Source organism: Gobio gobio (genome assembly GCF_949357685.1).
Source record: "Gobio gobio genome assembly, chromosome: 4".
In the NCBI taxonomy this organism is placed as follows: Eukaryota; Metazoa; Chordata; class Actinopteri; order Cypriniformes; family Gobionidae; genus Gobio; species Gobio gobio.
The window spans coordinates 50,896,818-50,912,758 of NC_137100.1; the positions used below are offsets into that span (position 1 = coordinate 50,896,818).

The 15,941-nt window shown below is 35.6% G+C and overlaps 1 protein-coding gene across 1 annotated transcript; it reads right to left on the minus strand.

Annotated features, from left to right (window-relative positions):
* Nucleotides 1-2,367: 2,367 nt before the first annotated feature.
* On the minus strand, nt 2,368-15,558 carry LOC307125436 (butyrophilin-like protein 2; the record flags this gene model as incomplete). Its single annotated transcript, XM_079815286.1, has 19 exons — nt 2,368-2,761; nt 2,875-2,935; nt 4,904-4,983; nt 5,222-5,548; nt 5,661-5,688; nt 6,122-6,174; nt 6,490-6,517; nt 6,731-6,810; nt 8,349-8,675; nt 8,771-8,789; nt 8,892-8,944; nt 10,254-10,281; nt 10,688-10,746; nt 10,909-10,924; nt 11,221-11,279; nt 12,732-12,759; nt 13,924-13,955; nt 14,093-14,431; nt 15,501-15,558. 19 exons carry the CDS (start codon nt 15,556-15,558, stop codon nt 2,577-2,579), a joined length of 1,860 nt encoding a protein of 619 aa, XP_079671412.1. The 3' UTR covers nt 2,368-2,576.
* Between the last annotated feature and the right edge of the window lie 383 nt (nt 15,559-15,941).

The following is a 15,941-nucleotide window of genomic DNA, read 5'->3' on the forward strand; positions in this document are numbered from 1 at the left end:
ACAAACTTTTTCGTACCTGCTGCTTAAATGCACATTAACAGTTCATATATGTTTTACAGTATTTTGTGATCAGAATTCATGTAATATCAGAAATAGCAGATGTGTTTATAATCAAAGGTGTTTTGAAATAAACTATACCTCAGTGGTACAAGCCAAGGCAGGCTCTGGCTTGTGCTGACAAAGTGGGGATGCAGAATAAGGTCTCATTCTCATTTTGTCTATCCATGATCAAGAACCGGTTATAAATGGTTCATATAGAGTGAATTCATGTTGATTGGGACACTTTTTCCCACCTATCCCAATTCCAGGGTTATAGGCCCAACATCAGGACCCATTTCTTCCCTCTAACTCATTATATATGCTAAGTCAGTGCTTTAATAAGGGAAGTGATGATTCGGTCAGCAGGGGGAGAGCTTTGCTTGTTACTGCAGGACAGTCAGAATGTCAGATACAGTATATGGAGCATTTTCCTCAGGCCTCAAAATTCATCATGTACTGCTGAATGTGATTAGATTAGCATTGTTTTCTTTTCTTTTCTTTTTGCTAGACTTATTCTTCAGTGTGATGTGACCCACATGTTTCAACACCTGGAGCATCTGATTAGATCTCAGTGAAGAACATTACAGATGAGAAAAACAATATTAGCTGTTTTACCTTCTGCTAAACTCACTCATCTAGATTGTGTTGCTCGATAGTGTGTTAGCAGTGATAGCACTGATTCTGTGGAGTTAAAATAGCAATTTATGGTTTTCTACCCTTTTAGGAGACAAAGGTGGCAAACGCAAGCAAAAGTAAGTCCTTCTGTGCACTATTTGGTTTTCATTTATAGACAATGTAGTGGTACTTTGTACATTTTAAATAAAAAATGTATTTCGAGTGTAATATCAAAACGCTACTCACTGAATAAAACATGCAACAAAAGCAGCTCAAAGCATAACAATCTTTGTCATGTTTATGATTGCAATGCAAGTGAGAGATGCTGCATTACTGCGTCCATGCGGGGGCACTGCCATTCCGTTGAAGTACATTGAGTGTCATTTCTTACACCTGATTACACTGATAAATAATAATAATAATAATAGCCTATTAAGTGAATAATTGAACATCATTCGTTTTATACATGACTGAAATATTCGGACATTTAAAACTTAATTGAACACATAATTACATTAAAGATGATTGAGAATATATGTAGGGTAAGAGCAAATGTGTGTATAAACTAAGATATCAGGCTAATTGCTTATCTGTATGCTAATATAAGATAACTAATACAGACATAAATGGTCATTATAACATTAAAAAGCATTTATCATAACATGATATAACACTTGTGGTCCTAAAGGAGACCCAATTTGCCACTACGGCCCTGTCCCAAATGGCACACTGCATATGCACTTGTGGTCTTGTGGACTTACAATGGCTGCCACGTGCGTGTGTTCATTTAGTCCATGAGACCTCAGGGTGTCTCATTTAGACATTTTAGGTTTCAGAAGGGTGCTGACAAGGCTTTTGCCGAGCTCTGCAGCAGACTTCTTCGCACTATTGGGTCAAAGCAATGTTACGTCATGAAAGTGCGGATTTAGAGGAAGACCGCGGGTGTTTAGGGTACCATCTGGGACAGGACCTACACCGCCAGTATCCCAATATAGAGCTGACATCTTGAGTCTCGAGTCTGCGCAGTAGTGAGCGCAAAGTGGACCCACCCACACGCAGAATCAGTTAGTACAGTTTACCTCAGAACAACTCATTATGTGTGAAATTAAAGCTAAAGCTCCAATCTCCTCCCGAAGATCCAGAAAAAAGTGACCACTTCATCTCAGCTGTCAATCATAAAGTCACACTCCCGTTTTTAAAGCATCAAATAACTAACTAAAACCAAACTTATTTAAAGAACGAACACTTGAACTAACATCACCGTGATAAAAACTGCCTAAAACGACAGAAACCATCTTTGGGAAAAAAATATTTGGAGTGTAATTTGATTGTTTAGTTTGTCTCACGTCCCATTACATCAATACATGGAGAGGGCGGGGTTCATGGCCTATACTGCATCCAGCCAACTGGGGGAGATCGAGACGCTATGACTTCACTTTTAGAACTCATGTGGCACACTTGGCCTAAACACAGTTTAAATTTTTTTTTAAAAACGCTTATGAAAATTACTTTTGAATGTCCTATTTTATAGGTCCTTAAATTGAAGCGCACAATACCTACCTCACATTTATGACTAGAGTGTGTATATTGTTATTTAAGTCCTTCTAAGGTGAACACTTTGCTCATGAACATTGTTATGCGACGTTCGACCAGTATTGCTAAATTGGTGACTAAAAAGCTTGGCAAATAAAGAAATAAATTTAAAGAATATTTATAAATGAATGACGTTTATTATTTCATATTATTTTATGAAAAGTTACAAATAAGCATTAAGTATAGTGTAAATTCATTTGAATTTCACACGTCATCATCAGGATTCATTTCAGAAAAAGTCGGAAAAAATTATAAATCTGAAATATTGATTGTAATGGGTTTCATAAAATAAAGAAAAGTTGATAAGCATCAACCTGACATTTCTTAAGCTATTGAAAAGGATTTGGGTTGTCTCTGTCCAAAAATTTTACATGAGGGTTGAGTCTTAAGGCTCTGTCCAAGTTTATTCGGGTCTCTCTCAAGGCCTGTTCAGTTTTTTCCAGTTGTCTGTCTTTTTCTGTGTAAGCCTTGATCAACATTTGGTGAAGCTCCTGCACATTGTTCACTTTCATCTCTGAAAATTGAAATAACAACATGTTACATTAATAGTATTGGATTAATAGTGTTCCTATAGAGTCTGACCTCTCATGCACATTTGAAATGAAATTACACACTGATTACACTCACCTGACATTAGAGCAGATTCATCCATTTTGTTCGTCTCCTCTTCAGTCCATATTTTGTGTATCTGTAAAGTCAAGAAAATAGTCTGACTTCAGTTATACAAACTCGGACCACCAACACTGTTCAGTTCAGTTAATTTTTTTTACAGAGCATATTTAAAAATGGCTTCAGGCCGACCAAAGTGCTGTACACATAAAAACATAGCAAATAGTAACTAGAACCACAGATAAAATTGACAAGAAGAAAAAAACAAAAAAAACAATCCAAGACAAAATACTTATGCGCTAAAAGCAACAGAAAATCAATAAGTTTTAAGACAAGACTTGAACTCAGACAGAGAGGAAGTCAATCTGATATACAGTGGAAGCAACAGTGTGGGGCCTGCCACTTCAAAAGCTCAGTTGCCCCTTGATTTTAACCGTGTTCTAGGTATCTGAAGGAGAAGTTTTGTTTCAGATCTAAGACTTCTAGTTGGTGTATATAAATGAAGTAAATCCGACAGATTGGAGGGCGCCAAATCATGTAAAGATGTATATACCAATAATACAATTTTACATTCAATTCTGTAATTTATCGGAAGCCAATGGAGGATCTCAAAAGGGGGGTGGCATGATCAAATTTACTCTTTCCCTTCAGGAATTTAGCCGCGGCATTTTGAACAACCTGCAGACACGATGTCTGGGATTTTGATATACCAAAATAAAGTAAATTGCAGTAGTCCATGCGCAAGTTGATAAGAGCATGGATCGCAGTCTCCAACGAGCACTTGGGAAGATTTTTTGCCAGGGAGCGAAGATAGAAAAAGCTAGATCCAATGACACTACTAATCTGTTTATCAAATTTGAGGGAACTATCTAATATCACACCCAAATTCTGTACATGGGAAGAGATAGATAAATCTAGAGAACTAAGGTCAAGATCGTGTTTTGGCCTGGTTTCTGAAGGGTCAAAAACAACAACTTCACACTACATCACTCTCCAAGAGGGCCCATCAGTGACTCCACGTTTGTGCCCTCTGAACAGAGCATGTCTCCTTCCACTCAACCCACTACATTCTACAGGCGCCCCATTGAGTGTGGTGTTGGAAAGCAGACCGCAAGACCCTACGGCGAAAAGTGAATACATCTGCAATAATCGTGCGTTTCCCTCTCCCCTCCATCCTGGATATTTTCTTTGCATGATGCTCCAGCAAACCCACCAGTATCATGAAGGACCCACCAATCCCTCCCAGTCTCTTCCAGCTCCTGCCATCGAGAAGACAGTATCGGAGCATCCGAGCCCGCTCTGCCAGACTGCTCAACATCTTCTTCCCCCAGGCTGTGTTCAGCCCTCAACTCCGGTCTCTACACCTCTCCTTTCTCCTCCCCCCTCCAAACCCCTCCTCCTGAACCAGAAACATTTCAACACACCCTCATTCTAACCCCAGTGGACATTAACCTCTTGTTAAGCTCCTGGTCTTCTCTATGGACTGTTCTTTTGAAATTACTGTTACTGTTCTTATGTGCAATACTTTGTGTAAGTTAATTTCTCTCTTAGTATATGTGCACTGGGAAACACATAATACATACAGGTGTCTGTTGCGTCCTTGTGCCCTTAATGTCATCTTGCACTGTTTTCATTTACACTGAATGTTTCTTTTTGCACAGGTTTTTTTTTTCTGTACCATGTTGTTACATGTGTAAAACAAAATATATGTAAAGTACTTATAGTACCTATATATTAGATAAGTTTATGTTTATCGATATAGCACAGTGTTTCTGTTTTCACATTTCGTTCTGTTGTTTTTAGAATATGCCAATGACAAACTTTCTTAAACTCACAAGTATTATTATAGCAGAGTTTGTTCTGAATACAGTGTAGACTTTAGCCATGAAAATGTTATAAATGACTGAAATAAGCACAAATGTCAGGGCATGTCAAAACTTAAGAGCCAAAAAAACACCCCAGATCCTATAGGGTGAAACTCAAATGATTTTTGAAGGTTATGTGCAGTGCAGTCATTTCAAATGAATGAACCTGTAGGTTTTCTTACCTCAAACAGCATTAGCTGAATACTTTGATCTTGAGAAGTTGGTGACTTGCTCACAGGTTGGACTTCAGGTTTTATCCTCACTAAGAACACAATAACTCAAGTGTGACTAGGTGTGTAAAAGATATGTACTTTGATATACCTAACTACTACATTTCCTAACACATGCACTGATCAATTTAGGATTGGGCTTCCATAAGTGTCATTTCTATAAGAAAAAACAAAACTACAGTTTATGTTCATGCTTCATTTACTTTATTCTGACAAAAGCTTGTTAATTAGAGCGCTGGCTGATGTAGTATGATCTTGCAGAATACTCACCTCCTACTGTAATCTCTTTTGTTCCGTCTCTGCTGATGACCTGACAATGATAATCTCCAACATCTGAGACACTGAAGTTACTAAGATGTAAGGACACATTTCCTCTCTCCAGCTCGTGAGTGATGAGACTCGCTCTGTCTTTGTAAGCCCTCCCCTCAATTACGCGTCTGTTCTTGTAGACACAAACACAGTCCATCTCCTTAAACCATTTGATCTGCATGGCAGTGGCACAGATTTCAGGAGACAAGTAGCAAGCAACAATGAATTCAGAGCCCATAGAAATCGTTGCTTTTTGGGTTGTTTGGGGAATGACAAGTTGAAAATTATCTGTGAGGAAAAGAGAGAAAGATGGACTTGCACGCACTAGTACTTTCACACAAACAAACCACAAATATTCTTAGAAAACTGATAACGTGTTACTGACTTCAAGAAAACTCACCATTGCTTGAGACGCCCGTGCTGTAATTCTAATTTAGATTCAAACAAAAAAGATTTTAGACTTCTTAGTCCAATTGTAACATTCAAACATTAATTTTACAGTGATTCTTTATCAAAAAAAAAAAAGATCACAACATGGGGCTAGTATAATACTGTACATATAATATGATTTTAATAGATATTAAAATATATCTATTAAATAGATTTTAAAATATAAATATACAATTTAAAATTATAAAAGAGATTTTAATCCAACATTCAAACAATCATTTTCACAGTGATTCTTTACAAGAGTCACAACATACGGCAAGTTTAATATGCAGTATGAGAACACTGAAATGAAAACTGATGTTTCATTTATTTATGCTTCATTTATTGATCAATGAATGGTGTGATGAAGACTTTAAAACAATAATGTGAATGTATTTGTGGACAGTATTAATTATTAATATGCGCACATACCCCATGATGTTTCTTATCCGATGGACTGTGATGTGAAGCGTTCCTTGATAATTCTATTATGAATTATAGATAAATTAAAAAACAACAACATAGACTCTTTACAACCAAGACACACACACACACACACACACACACACACACACACACACACACACACACACACACACACACACACACACACACACACACACACACACACACACACACACACACACACACACACACACACACACACACACACACACACACACACACACACACACACACACACACACACACACACACACACACACACACACACACACACACACACACACACACACACACACACACACACACACGCTATAGGATATTTTAAGACAACTTACTGCTGGATGGTTCTCTCGTCGTTTTATCCTAAATGAGATGCAGTTACAATGGATTTACAATTGATTTACAACTGTATTTAGAAATAATACCAAATTTTGATTGCTACTTTATTATTCTTTGCACTCTTAATTTATTTGCAGTCTTAGGGAGTTTTCACAACTATAGATTGTTTGTTTTGTTCCGAAACAGGGACTTAAACGATAATTTACCATGGATAATGTAAAGGTTATACTCTTTTACCTTGTGTAGCATTAACTGAGCATTTCCATCTTGAAATATTGGTGACTGACTCACAGGTTGGACACCAGGATTGATCCTTACTAAAAATAAAAACATTACTTGTGTGTGAATAGGTTTATATGGAAATTGTGTTCTTAGATATCTAAAAAAAAATAGACATCTAACTGGCACAAACACAACCCGATTGCATCTCCCAAACAGTTTCCTATAGCATTCTGGAAAACATTATACTGTATCGATCAGCTAGATTGTCATAATGTATTTAAAAAGGTTTAAACTGTATTCATATTTAATCATCTAAAATGAGTTGTTTACCTTGAACAATTCATATATGCTTACTGGTTGTGTTTTACAGTTTTTTGTTTAAGTAGATCAGATAAGACTGAAATATGACCATATGCACTACAGTATATTAGATTTGTTTCACATTAGTCTAACAGTTTAATGATCACACTCTGATTGTACAGGTGCTGGTCATATAATTAGAATATCATAAAAAAAGTTTCTTTATTTCACTAATTCCATTCAAAAAGTGAAACTTGTATATTGTGTTCATTCATTGCACACAGACTGATATATTTCAAATGTTTATTTATTTTAATGTTGATGATTATAACTGACAACTAAGGAAAATCCCAAATTCAGTATCTCAGAAAATTAGAATATTGTGAAAAGGTTCAATATTGAAGACACCTGTTGCCACACTTTAATCAGCTAATTAACTCAAAACACCTGCAAAGGCCTTTAAATGGTCTCTCATTCTAGTTCTGTAGGCTACACAATCATGGGGAAGACTGCTGACTTGACAGTTGTCCAAAAGACGACCATTGACACCTTGCACAAGGAGGGCAAGACACAAAAGGTCATTGCAAAAGAGTCTGCCTTTTCACAGAGCTCTGTGTCCAAGCACATTAATAGAGAGGCGAAAGGAAGGAAAATATGTGGTAGAAAAAAGTGTACAAGCAATAGGGATAACCACACCCTGGAGAGGATTGTGAAACAAAACCCATTCAAAAATGTGGGGGAGATTCACAAAGAGTGGACTGGAGCTGGAGTCAGTGCTTCAAGAACCACTACGCACAGACGTATGCAAGACATGGGTTTCAGCTGTCGCATTCCTTGTGTCAAGCCACTCTTGAACAACAGACAGCGTCAGAAGCGTCTCGCCTGGGCTAAAGACAAAAAGGACTCCATGCCACGCCGCATTGCTGCAGTAATTCAGGCAAAAGGAGCCCCAACTAAGTATTGAGTGCTGTACATGCTCATACTTTTCAGTTGGCCAAGATTTCTAAAAATCCTTTCTTTGTATTGGTTTTAAGTAATTTTCTGAGATATTGAATTTGGGATTTTCCTTAGTTGTCAGTAATAATCATCAAAATTAAAATAAATAAACATTTGAAATATATCAGTCTGTGTGTAATGAATGAATATAATATACAAGTTTCACTTTTTGAATGGAATTAGTGAAATAAATTAACTTTTTGATGATATTCTAATTATATGACCAGCACCTGTATGTACAATCTAACATACCTCTAGATTTCTGTTTCAGTTCAGATTAAGATTCAGAAAGGGCATTATTAATGAGCACATTAATCAGATGTAGAGAACTGCTCACCTCTTACTGTTATCTCCTCGGTTCTGTCTTTACTGATGACCTGACAATAGTAATTTCCAACATCTGACAACATGAAGTTTTTCAGAAGTAAGGACACATTTCCTTTTCTGAGCTCGTGAGTGAACAGACTGACCCTGTCCTTGAAGAAAACCCCTTCTGTCAGCCGCCTGTCCTTATACAGGCAAACACAGGCTGTATCCTTAGACCATCTGATCTCCATATCAAGAGCACTGATTCCAGGAGACAAGTGACAAGGAATAATGAAATCAGACCCCAAAGAAACCCTTGGTTCTTCTGCTGTACTGGGAGCAACAAGCTGAAAGTTTTCTGTGAAGAAAAGAGAGAAAGATGGACTCACATTTTCACTTACGCACTCAAAATGTAATAATCGGTGGTGGAATAAGAATGATTTTTAAACTTACTGTTGCTCAAGGCTTCCATCTTGGAATCCCAATTGAGATGAAAATAATTAATATTAAAAGTGGGGAATCTTTCAATTATTTATCCTTAATTTAAACATAATGTATGGATGTGTACACATACCCCATGTTGGCTCCTGTTTGATTCATTGTGATGTGAAGCTTTGCTTGATAATTCTATAAAGCAGAACAAAACTGAGAGCTCCTCTCAAATAAGAGTCACACATCACATAGATTATGAGAGGACTCCCTAGATAGACTCCCTATGTATTCATTGAAAGGTTGGATTCTGAACTCCACTGCCGCTTCACTATACCTATATATATATCTGAATAAAATTCGTAATCAAAGCCTTAATCAATATTTATCTTTCTATATTATTATAATGATTTTTAATGATTCTTTCTAGTTATGATTTTGCTTAATCTATAGGACCAATGATTGTTGTATTTGGTCTCCGAGTGGTGACTGAGGGTCTGTCCTAGGGATGTGTGATGTGTCGCTAAACACTTGATTTCAGTCATGTGTTTGGATTTTGGAGGCATCACCCACCCGTAACCTGATAGGAGTGCAGTAACAGTGCTTGCTCACTTACCCCGGCTTCCAGAGATGAAATATAGATTTGTCTTATATTATATTTTATTCATTTTATGTTCCCTTTTACTGAAACTAAAGAATTGTATGAATATTGCTTGTCTGTACCTCTCACTGAGAAAAAGCACATGTTATCAGTATGTTTTGGGAAACTTTTTCTGGTCAGTACTAGAGCTCAACCAACTCCATCCTTGGAGAGACTGCAGGTATCTGTGTGTGCACAGTATTCTGTGTTGGAGGTATCAGTACTGGAGGTGGATTACGGGCATCCTAAGAGATGGGTAAACTTGTTCTGGGCAAACTGGCGCCTGCACCAGAATCAGGAACGTCACTACGTGCCTAATTCCGGGGTGAAGATGTCAACAAGTGATATATGTACACGTGAATCTGATTAACTGACAATGTGTAGAAATTGACCATGACTGTTCATTTTCTCTGAGCCAATCAAAATCATCCACCTTGCAGTCATGACGTGGCTAGATCTTGAAAACAGTCAAACTGTTGAGAAATTGTATGTACAATAGGCGGAGAGAGGGAGCGCGGCCTACAAACTCCTTGTGAGACTTGAAGCTGGCTTCTGCTGATGAAACTGCAAACTATTCTTCAGTAAATGTTTCTTTAATTAATTACACTCCTGTCTCTTGGTCTTCATTTTTCACTACTGGTCCTGGGTCCTAAACTGTTATTCCAACAATATAGCAATTTAATATATGACAAGTAATAGAGATTAACAGTAATGTGCTTTTAATGTGATTTTTACATATTTATCTATAATCATTTGGTATCATACAAAGTAAACTTTAAACATTATATTACTAAATTCATAAGACATGTTTTAATGAACAATGCACATTCAAATGATAACAAAGTCTATGATTTTAAGGCAGCTTACTTTTGCTTTTGGTGCCCATTCTCTTCTCCTAATTGAGATTAGAACAAATGCAGTTTCATGTATTATCTGATTTTGTATGAAAACACACACACACGCACGCACACGCACACACGCACACACATGAATATGTGGTTTACGGGGACTTTCCACAGACATGATTTTTTTACTGTACAAACTGTATATTCTATCCCCTACACAACCCCTACTCCTAAACCTACCCATCACAGAAACCTTTGATATTATTTTAAATAAAGAAAAACATAGTTTAGTGTGTTTTCGAAGCCATTTGGCTTACGAGGACACAGGAGGACACAACCATGTTTTACGTTGTAAATGTGTCATTATACACATTTGTGTCCTTATAAACCACATATACACCTACACACACAATATGCAGGCTATATATGAATAATAGCTTATTAAAGTGCACACACCTCAGACTGCTTGTTGTCTGGATGGCTTAGATGAGATGTGCTGTCCTCTGATAATAATTCTATGAAGAGAAAAATAAAGAAATAACCCGTAGGCAAGATCCAAAAATTCTATTTTCATAATTCCAGTAAGGTATCAAACTGTTACATTAGAAAACATATAGTAATACAAATGCAATACAAATACTAATTATGTCAAGGAGTCAATTATTTCCAGAACTTACCATTGTCTGTTTCTCCCTTGAAATCATACATAAGACAAAAACAAATAAGTAAGATTTTTATATATATAAGTTTTCATATCTAAGTTAAAAAAAAAAAATCTTTAGCCTGTTTGGGTAAACATAACATTCTCACACTTCTTTACACTAAGTGCAAGTATGTTGTATATCTATAGTGATCCTGTAGATGCTATGCATCTAAACAGAAGTAACATGATATTTGTACTAAAGGTTAAACATTATCTGAGCAATGGTGGGCGGATTTAGTGAAAATAGACACTGCCACAAAAAATATAAAAGTATGTGTGCACATACCTTACGTTTATCCTTCCCGGAAGCACTGCGCTCCACATATGCAGAGTGGATTGATAATACTTTAATGCAGAACAAAAAACATACATTTTTACAAATAAGATCCACACATAACATAGATAACGTGTTTGAGGGCATTGGCCTCGAGAAAAAAAGGAGTATGTTTTCTCTTTGAAATATATATTTAAAAAAAACAACAACAACAGTGAAATGGTTTCTTGTAGATATCTTTGCTCTTTTTATTTTGGTGTTCAATAAAATATTTCTTAATAGAAATTCAATTCTAAAACAACGTACTGTATCTTGCGTCTCCCATCTTGTAATCCTAATTGAGAGGAAATAAAATGTGGTTGTTATGCCATAAAATCACAACACATTATAGTGATCCTAAAGTGGTCAAATATAAACTAGAGTCAATTGTTGTGAAAAAGCTGGGAAAATGTTGTAATACTGTAAAATTTTGTTACATTATATTTGGTTGGCAAAGTAATCTAAAAATCAAGAATAGAGAACAATATGACTCAAGTTGATTGACATTAAGATCTGGCAATGAATTTTATTTATGATGTAAACCAGAGTGTGTTATTTAATATATTAATGTGCAAACAAACCTCAAGTTGATTGTCTGAATCACAGTGATATGCATATTGGTTTGATAACACTACCAAAAAAAAAAGAAAAAAAAGAATGAATACCTTGTCAAATAAATCTATGAGAAACAGAAGTCTATGAAATACTTTTTATTAAATAAAACATTTATTTGATTAAAAATACAGTAAAAACAACTGTGTAATATCATTACAATTTCTATTGTAATCCATTTTCAAATGTAATTTATTCCTGCGATGGCAAAGCTGAATTTTCAGAAGCCATTACTCTTGTCTCCAGTCTTTAAAAATCATTCTATGCTGATTTGGTGCTCAATAAACATTTCTTGTTATTTCCAATGTTGAAAACATTTGTGCTGCTTAATATTTTTGTGGAAATTGAGATGCATTATTTTCAAGATTCTTTGATGAATAGAAAGTTTGTAAGACATTTATTTGAAACAGAATTATAAATGCATTTTAAATGTTTACTGTCACTCTAAATCAATTCCATGCATCCTTGCTGAATAAAAGTAAAAAATATTTTTCTCTCTCTTTTTCTAAAAGACTCTATACTTTTAAACAGAAGTGTATATTTATTGGTTTTGCTATTTTGCTTAGATTTTATAAGGATTGTGTCACAATTCCTGTCATGTTTCCTGTGTCTTGAGTTCAAGGACCTTTATTTTGAAGAGCATTTTCTATTCCCATTGTTTACTTTGTGTGCTTAGTTCCTGTTTTACTTTTTCTCCATTGATTATGCTCACCTGTTTCTTGTTTCTTTACTCTGTTTTTTGCCTGTCTCCCTTTGCCTGGATTTTCTCTTGTTTTGGTTAATAAACATTTGAGTTGCAATTGGATCCTACTCTTGTCTTTCTGAAATCTATGCATTACAGAAGGCAAAGAGTTTTGATTTTAAGAACTTACCGTTGCCTTTTTCTCCCATTTTGTAATCCTAATTGAGAAAAAGATTTTTAGATTCAGCTTTTCTAGACAAACATAATATCATAACACAACAATAATTTATGTATGGTGATTCCTTAAAATGAAAGAGTCACAAGTGGTTAAAGCGTACTAAATTCCTTGTTACATTGACATTGATTTATGTATCTGGCAGACAATGTTTCTCTCGCTAGCCTTATTTTATAAAGAAAGAAAATACTATTTCGACAACAATGGTTGAAATGTATAGGGTAAATAGACAGGAGAGTACTATTTGAGATTTTTTATAGTTTTCCAGATATCTAGGCTATATAAGGCCATCTATATGCATTATTTTTGTGTCATATTTAATAATTAAAGCTGCTGTCCGTAACTTTTTTGTGTTCAAGATTTAGTTAGAGAATGTACAACATTAATCTATTTTCCAAACCTTGTTTTTGTCTTACCCTGAATCATTATGGTACACTTATAATAAGTGTTTGTATTGGGACTATTTCAGATTTTTATATGGCACCAAAAATGGTTCTTCGTCGTAATCATAGAGAAACCACTTTTGGTGCTATATAGCACCATATCTTAACATGTTCTGTATATGGTAGCGGTGCTATATAGCACCTTAGTCAAATAACAGGTGAAGAACCTTTGGAGAACCGCTGAAGAACCACTGAAGCACCAAAATTGGTGCTATATAGCACTTAAAAAGGTTCCCTTATGATTACGAGCCAAGAACCATTTTTGGTGCCATATAACCTTTTTTTTTAGAGTGTACTTGCAAATGTACTGTCTCCACCTAAATCTTGTTTACTAATTAGTGTACTTCTACACAAGTGTCTCCTTTTGGAAACATTGCAGTTGTAGTTTGTTTTATTTCCTTTTTCCAGTGGTTCTAGAGCCTATTAGTGTCCTATTGATCTAGCTCTTTGTTTTTTAATAATTTATCCAGGCCTACATTATGTATAAAATGCAATGAACATGCAATCCAATTTTATGACTATTGAAGCAGGTAACACAATAGTGTTAAAACCAGACAGTTTTGCTCCCTTGAACCAAATATGTTCTGGAAAATGCTAATTATTCTTGTTTTTTGGTATCAATGTTTATTGTCTCTGCCTCTTTATTGCCTTGTATATTGTGTTGTGCTAGTATGCTATTCACAAATAGAACGGTGCTGTCTTACCACTGTAAAGAAGTCCTTGGAAATGGAAGAGACTGCACATGTCAACAAACAAAAGAGTTAATTAGACAGGCACTGATATTCATTCAATTTTATTAATTACTATACAGTGTATGATTGTAATTGCACACTACCACTGCTTGGTTTTCCTGATCCTGAGTGAAGCGCTTACCTTCTTCTGCTACATTTACTATTATCTGCCGAGTTGTATTTTGACTGGTGACCTGGCACATATAAACTCCCAGATCAGACTCTCTATAGTCTGACACTCTTAAGGACACATTCCCTTTCATCAGGTCATGAATGAACAGACTGGCTCTGTCCTCATAGTCAACACCCTGTGTCATCTTTCTGTTCTTATATGTGCAAACATAAGATGTCCCACCATACCAAGTAACCTCCATGTCAACAGCACTGATTGCAGGAGACAAGTGACAGGACACAGTGAGAGTAGATCCCGAATTAATCTTAACTCTTTCACCCCTTTCAGGGATAACAAGCTCAAAGTCATCTGTGAGGAAAAAGAGACATGGAGAGAGAGATTCAAATATCGCGTGCAGTGATTTTATAGGTCATTCCTACAATTCAGTGTTTTTTTTTATTGCTTTTAAGGTATGTCTACTTTTGTTTGCTTTCGGACTCTGGTTTCTCTATCTATTAAGGTAGTGCCCACATCAAAAATGTTATCGCTTAAGTAATAAACACTGTTTTGTGTACTGACTACCTCTTTACAGTCTAACACTAAAAAGGCTAAAGCATAAAAAAATGCATATTATATATATATATATATGTTTAAAGTTTTTAAAACAATCACAATCCATGACTGTGGTAAAGCCCCCCTTCCCAGCACCCCATACACACCCCTGTTTATGTTTATATTAACAGTTAAACAAATGAGAGAAGTAGTTGAGAATAATTTGAAGAGAACTTACTGCCACCTCTACCTGCCATGTTTCTTTTCTAAAACAGGAAGAAAACAAATCCAGTGAGAGAGAAGAATGATTTCAGTCTCACACCACACTGATTAACTACGTCTTATGCAAGCCAACGCAAGTCTGTTTTCCTTTCATTTATGAATGACTATGATCGGAATTTCACCAACTGTACCTTTCCTTTTTTTCTCACATAGCAATAGAGAGCTTAAATATGTGTAAATCAGATGAGATGAGAAAGTTAGGATAATAGGGTGAATACAGGTGCTGGTGTTGGTTTAAAATAAGATGCTACGACCTTCACAACAGCTAAAGATCTCCACTACATAAAGAGGACAAAGGAGCACCCTATATATACACATTATAAATGATTCTAAAATCATTTTTGATTATTAAAAAAAAAAAAAAATCCCATTGTTTACAAAAACACTAAAATATCAGTCTCTCTCTCTTAATTGTGAGATCTGAGTGAAAACAGACTTTGAAGGAGCATTTCAAAACAGGTAAAACTGGTTCTCACCACAATGGTATGTATTATTTTGATTTACTTTAGATATGGCTGTGTTTACCATAGTATGCAGTACTGAACTTAATCAAGAACATATTTTGACCATTGACAATGTATGTTTTCTAGGTATATGTGTGTACAGTCCTGCATGGTGCCCCCTTGGATGTGGTACCCTCTGGCAAAAGCCAAATTGCCCATGTGGTTAATCCAGCCCTGATGATGGCTACTGAGCTGCTGTGACCTTATGGAACAGCAAAGCATCCCTCAGATTGCACAATTCAGAATCTCAAGAGTATGTCATTAGGATATTGTTTGCTTACTGTAACATAAACACTTACGCCAATATACTCATTTGATGTAAAGCATATAGGCTGTACATCAAATGATATGTGTACTGTATAGTAAGCATATTTGGACAAAACGTTAATCTCAGAATGTTCTGTAAAATAGTTTAAAACTAAATTGGAACTATACTGTACATAAAATGCATTTATAGTCAGGTATGAGCATTAAGACATTTTTGTTCCATTGGCACAATATTAGTGATGATAAAGCAACAAAGTGAAACTAAAACCAAACCA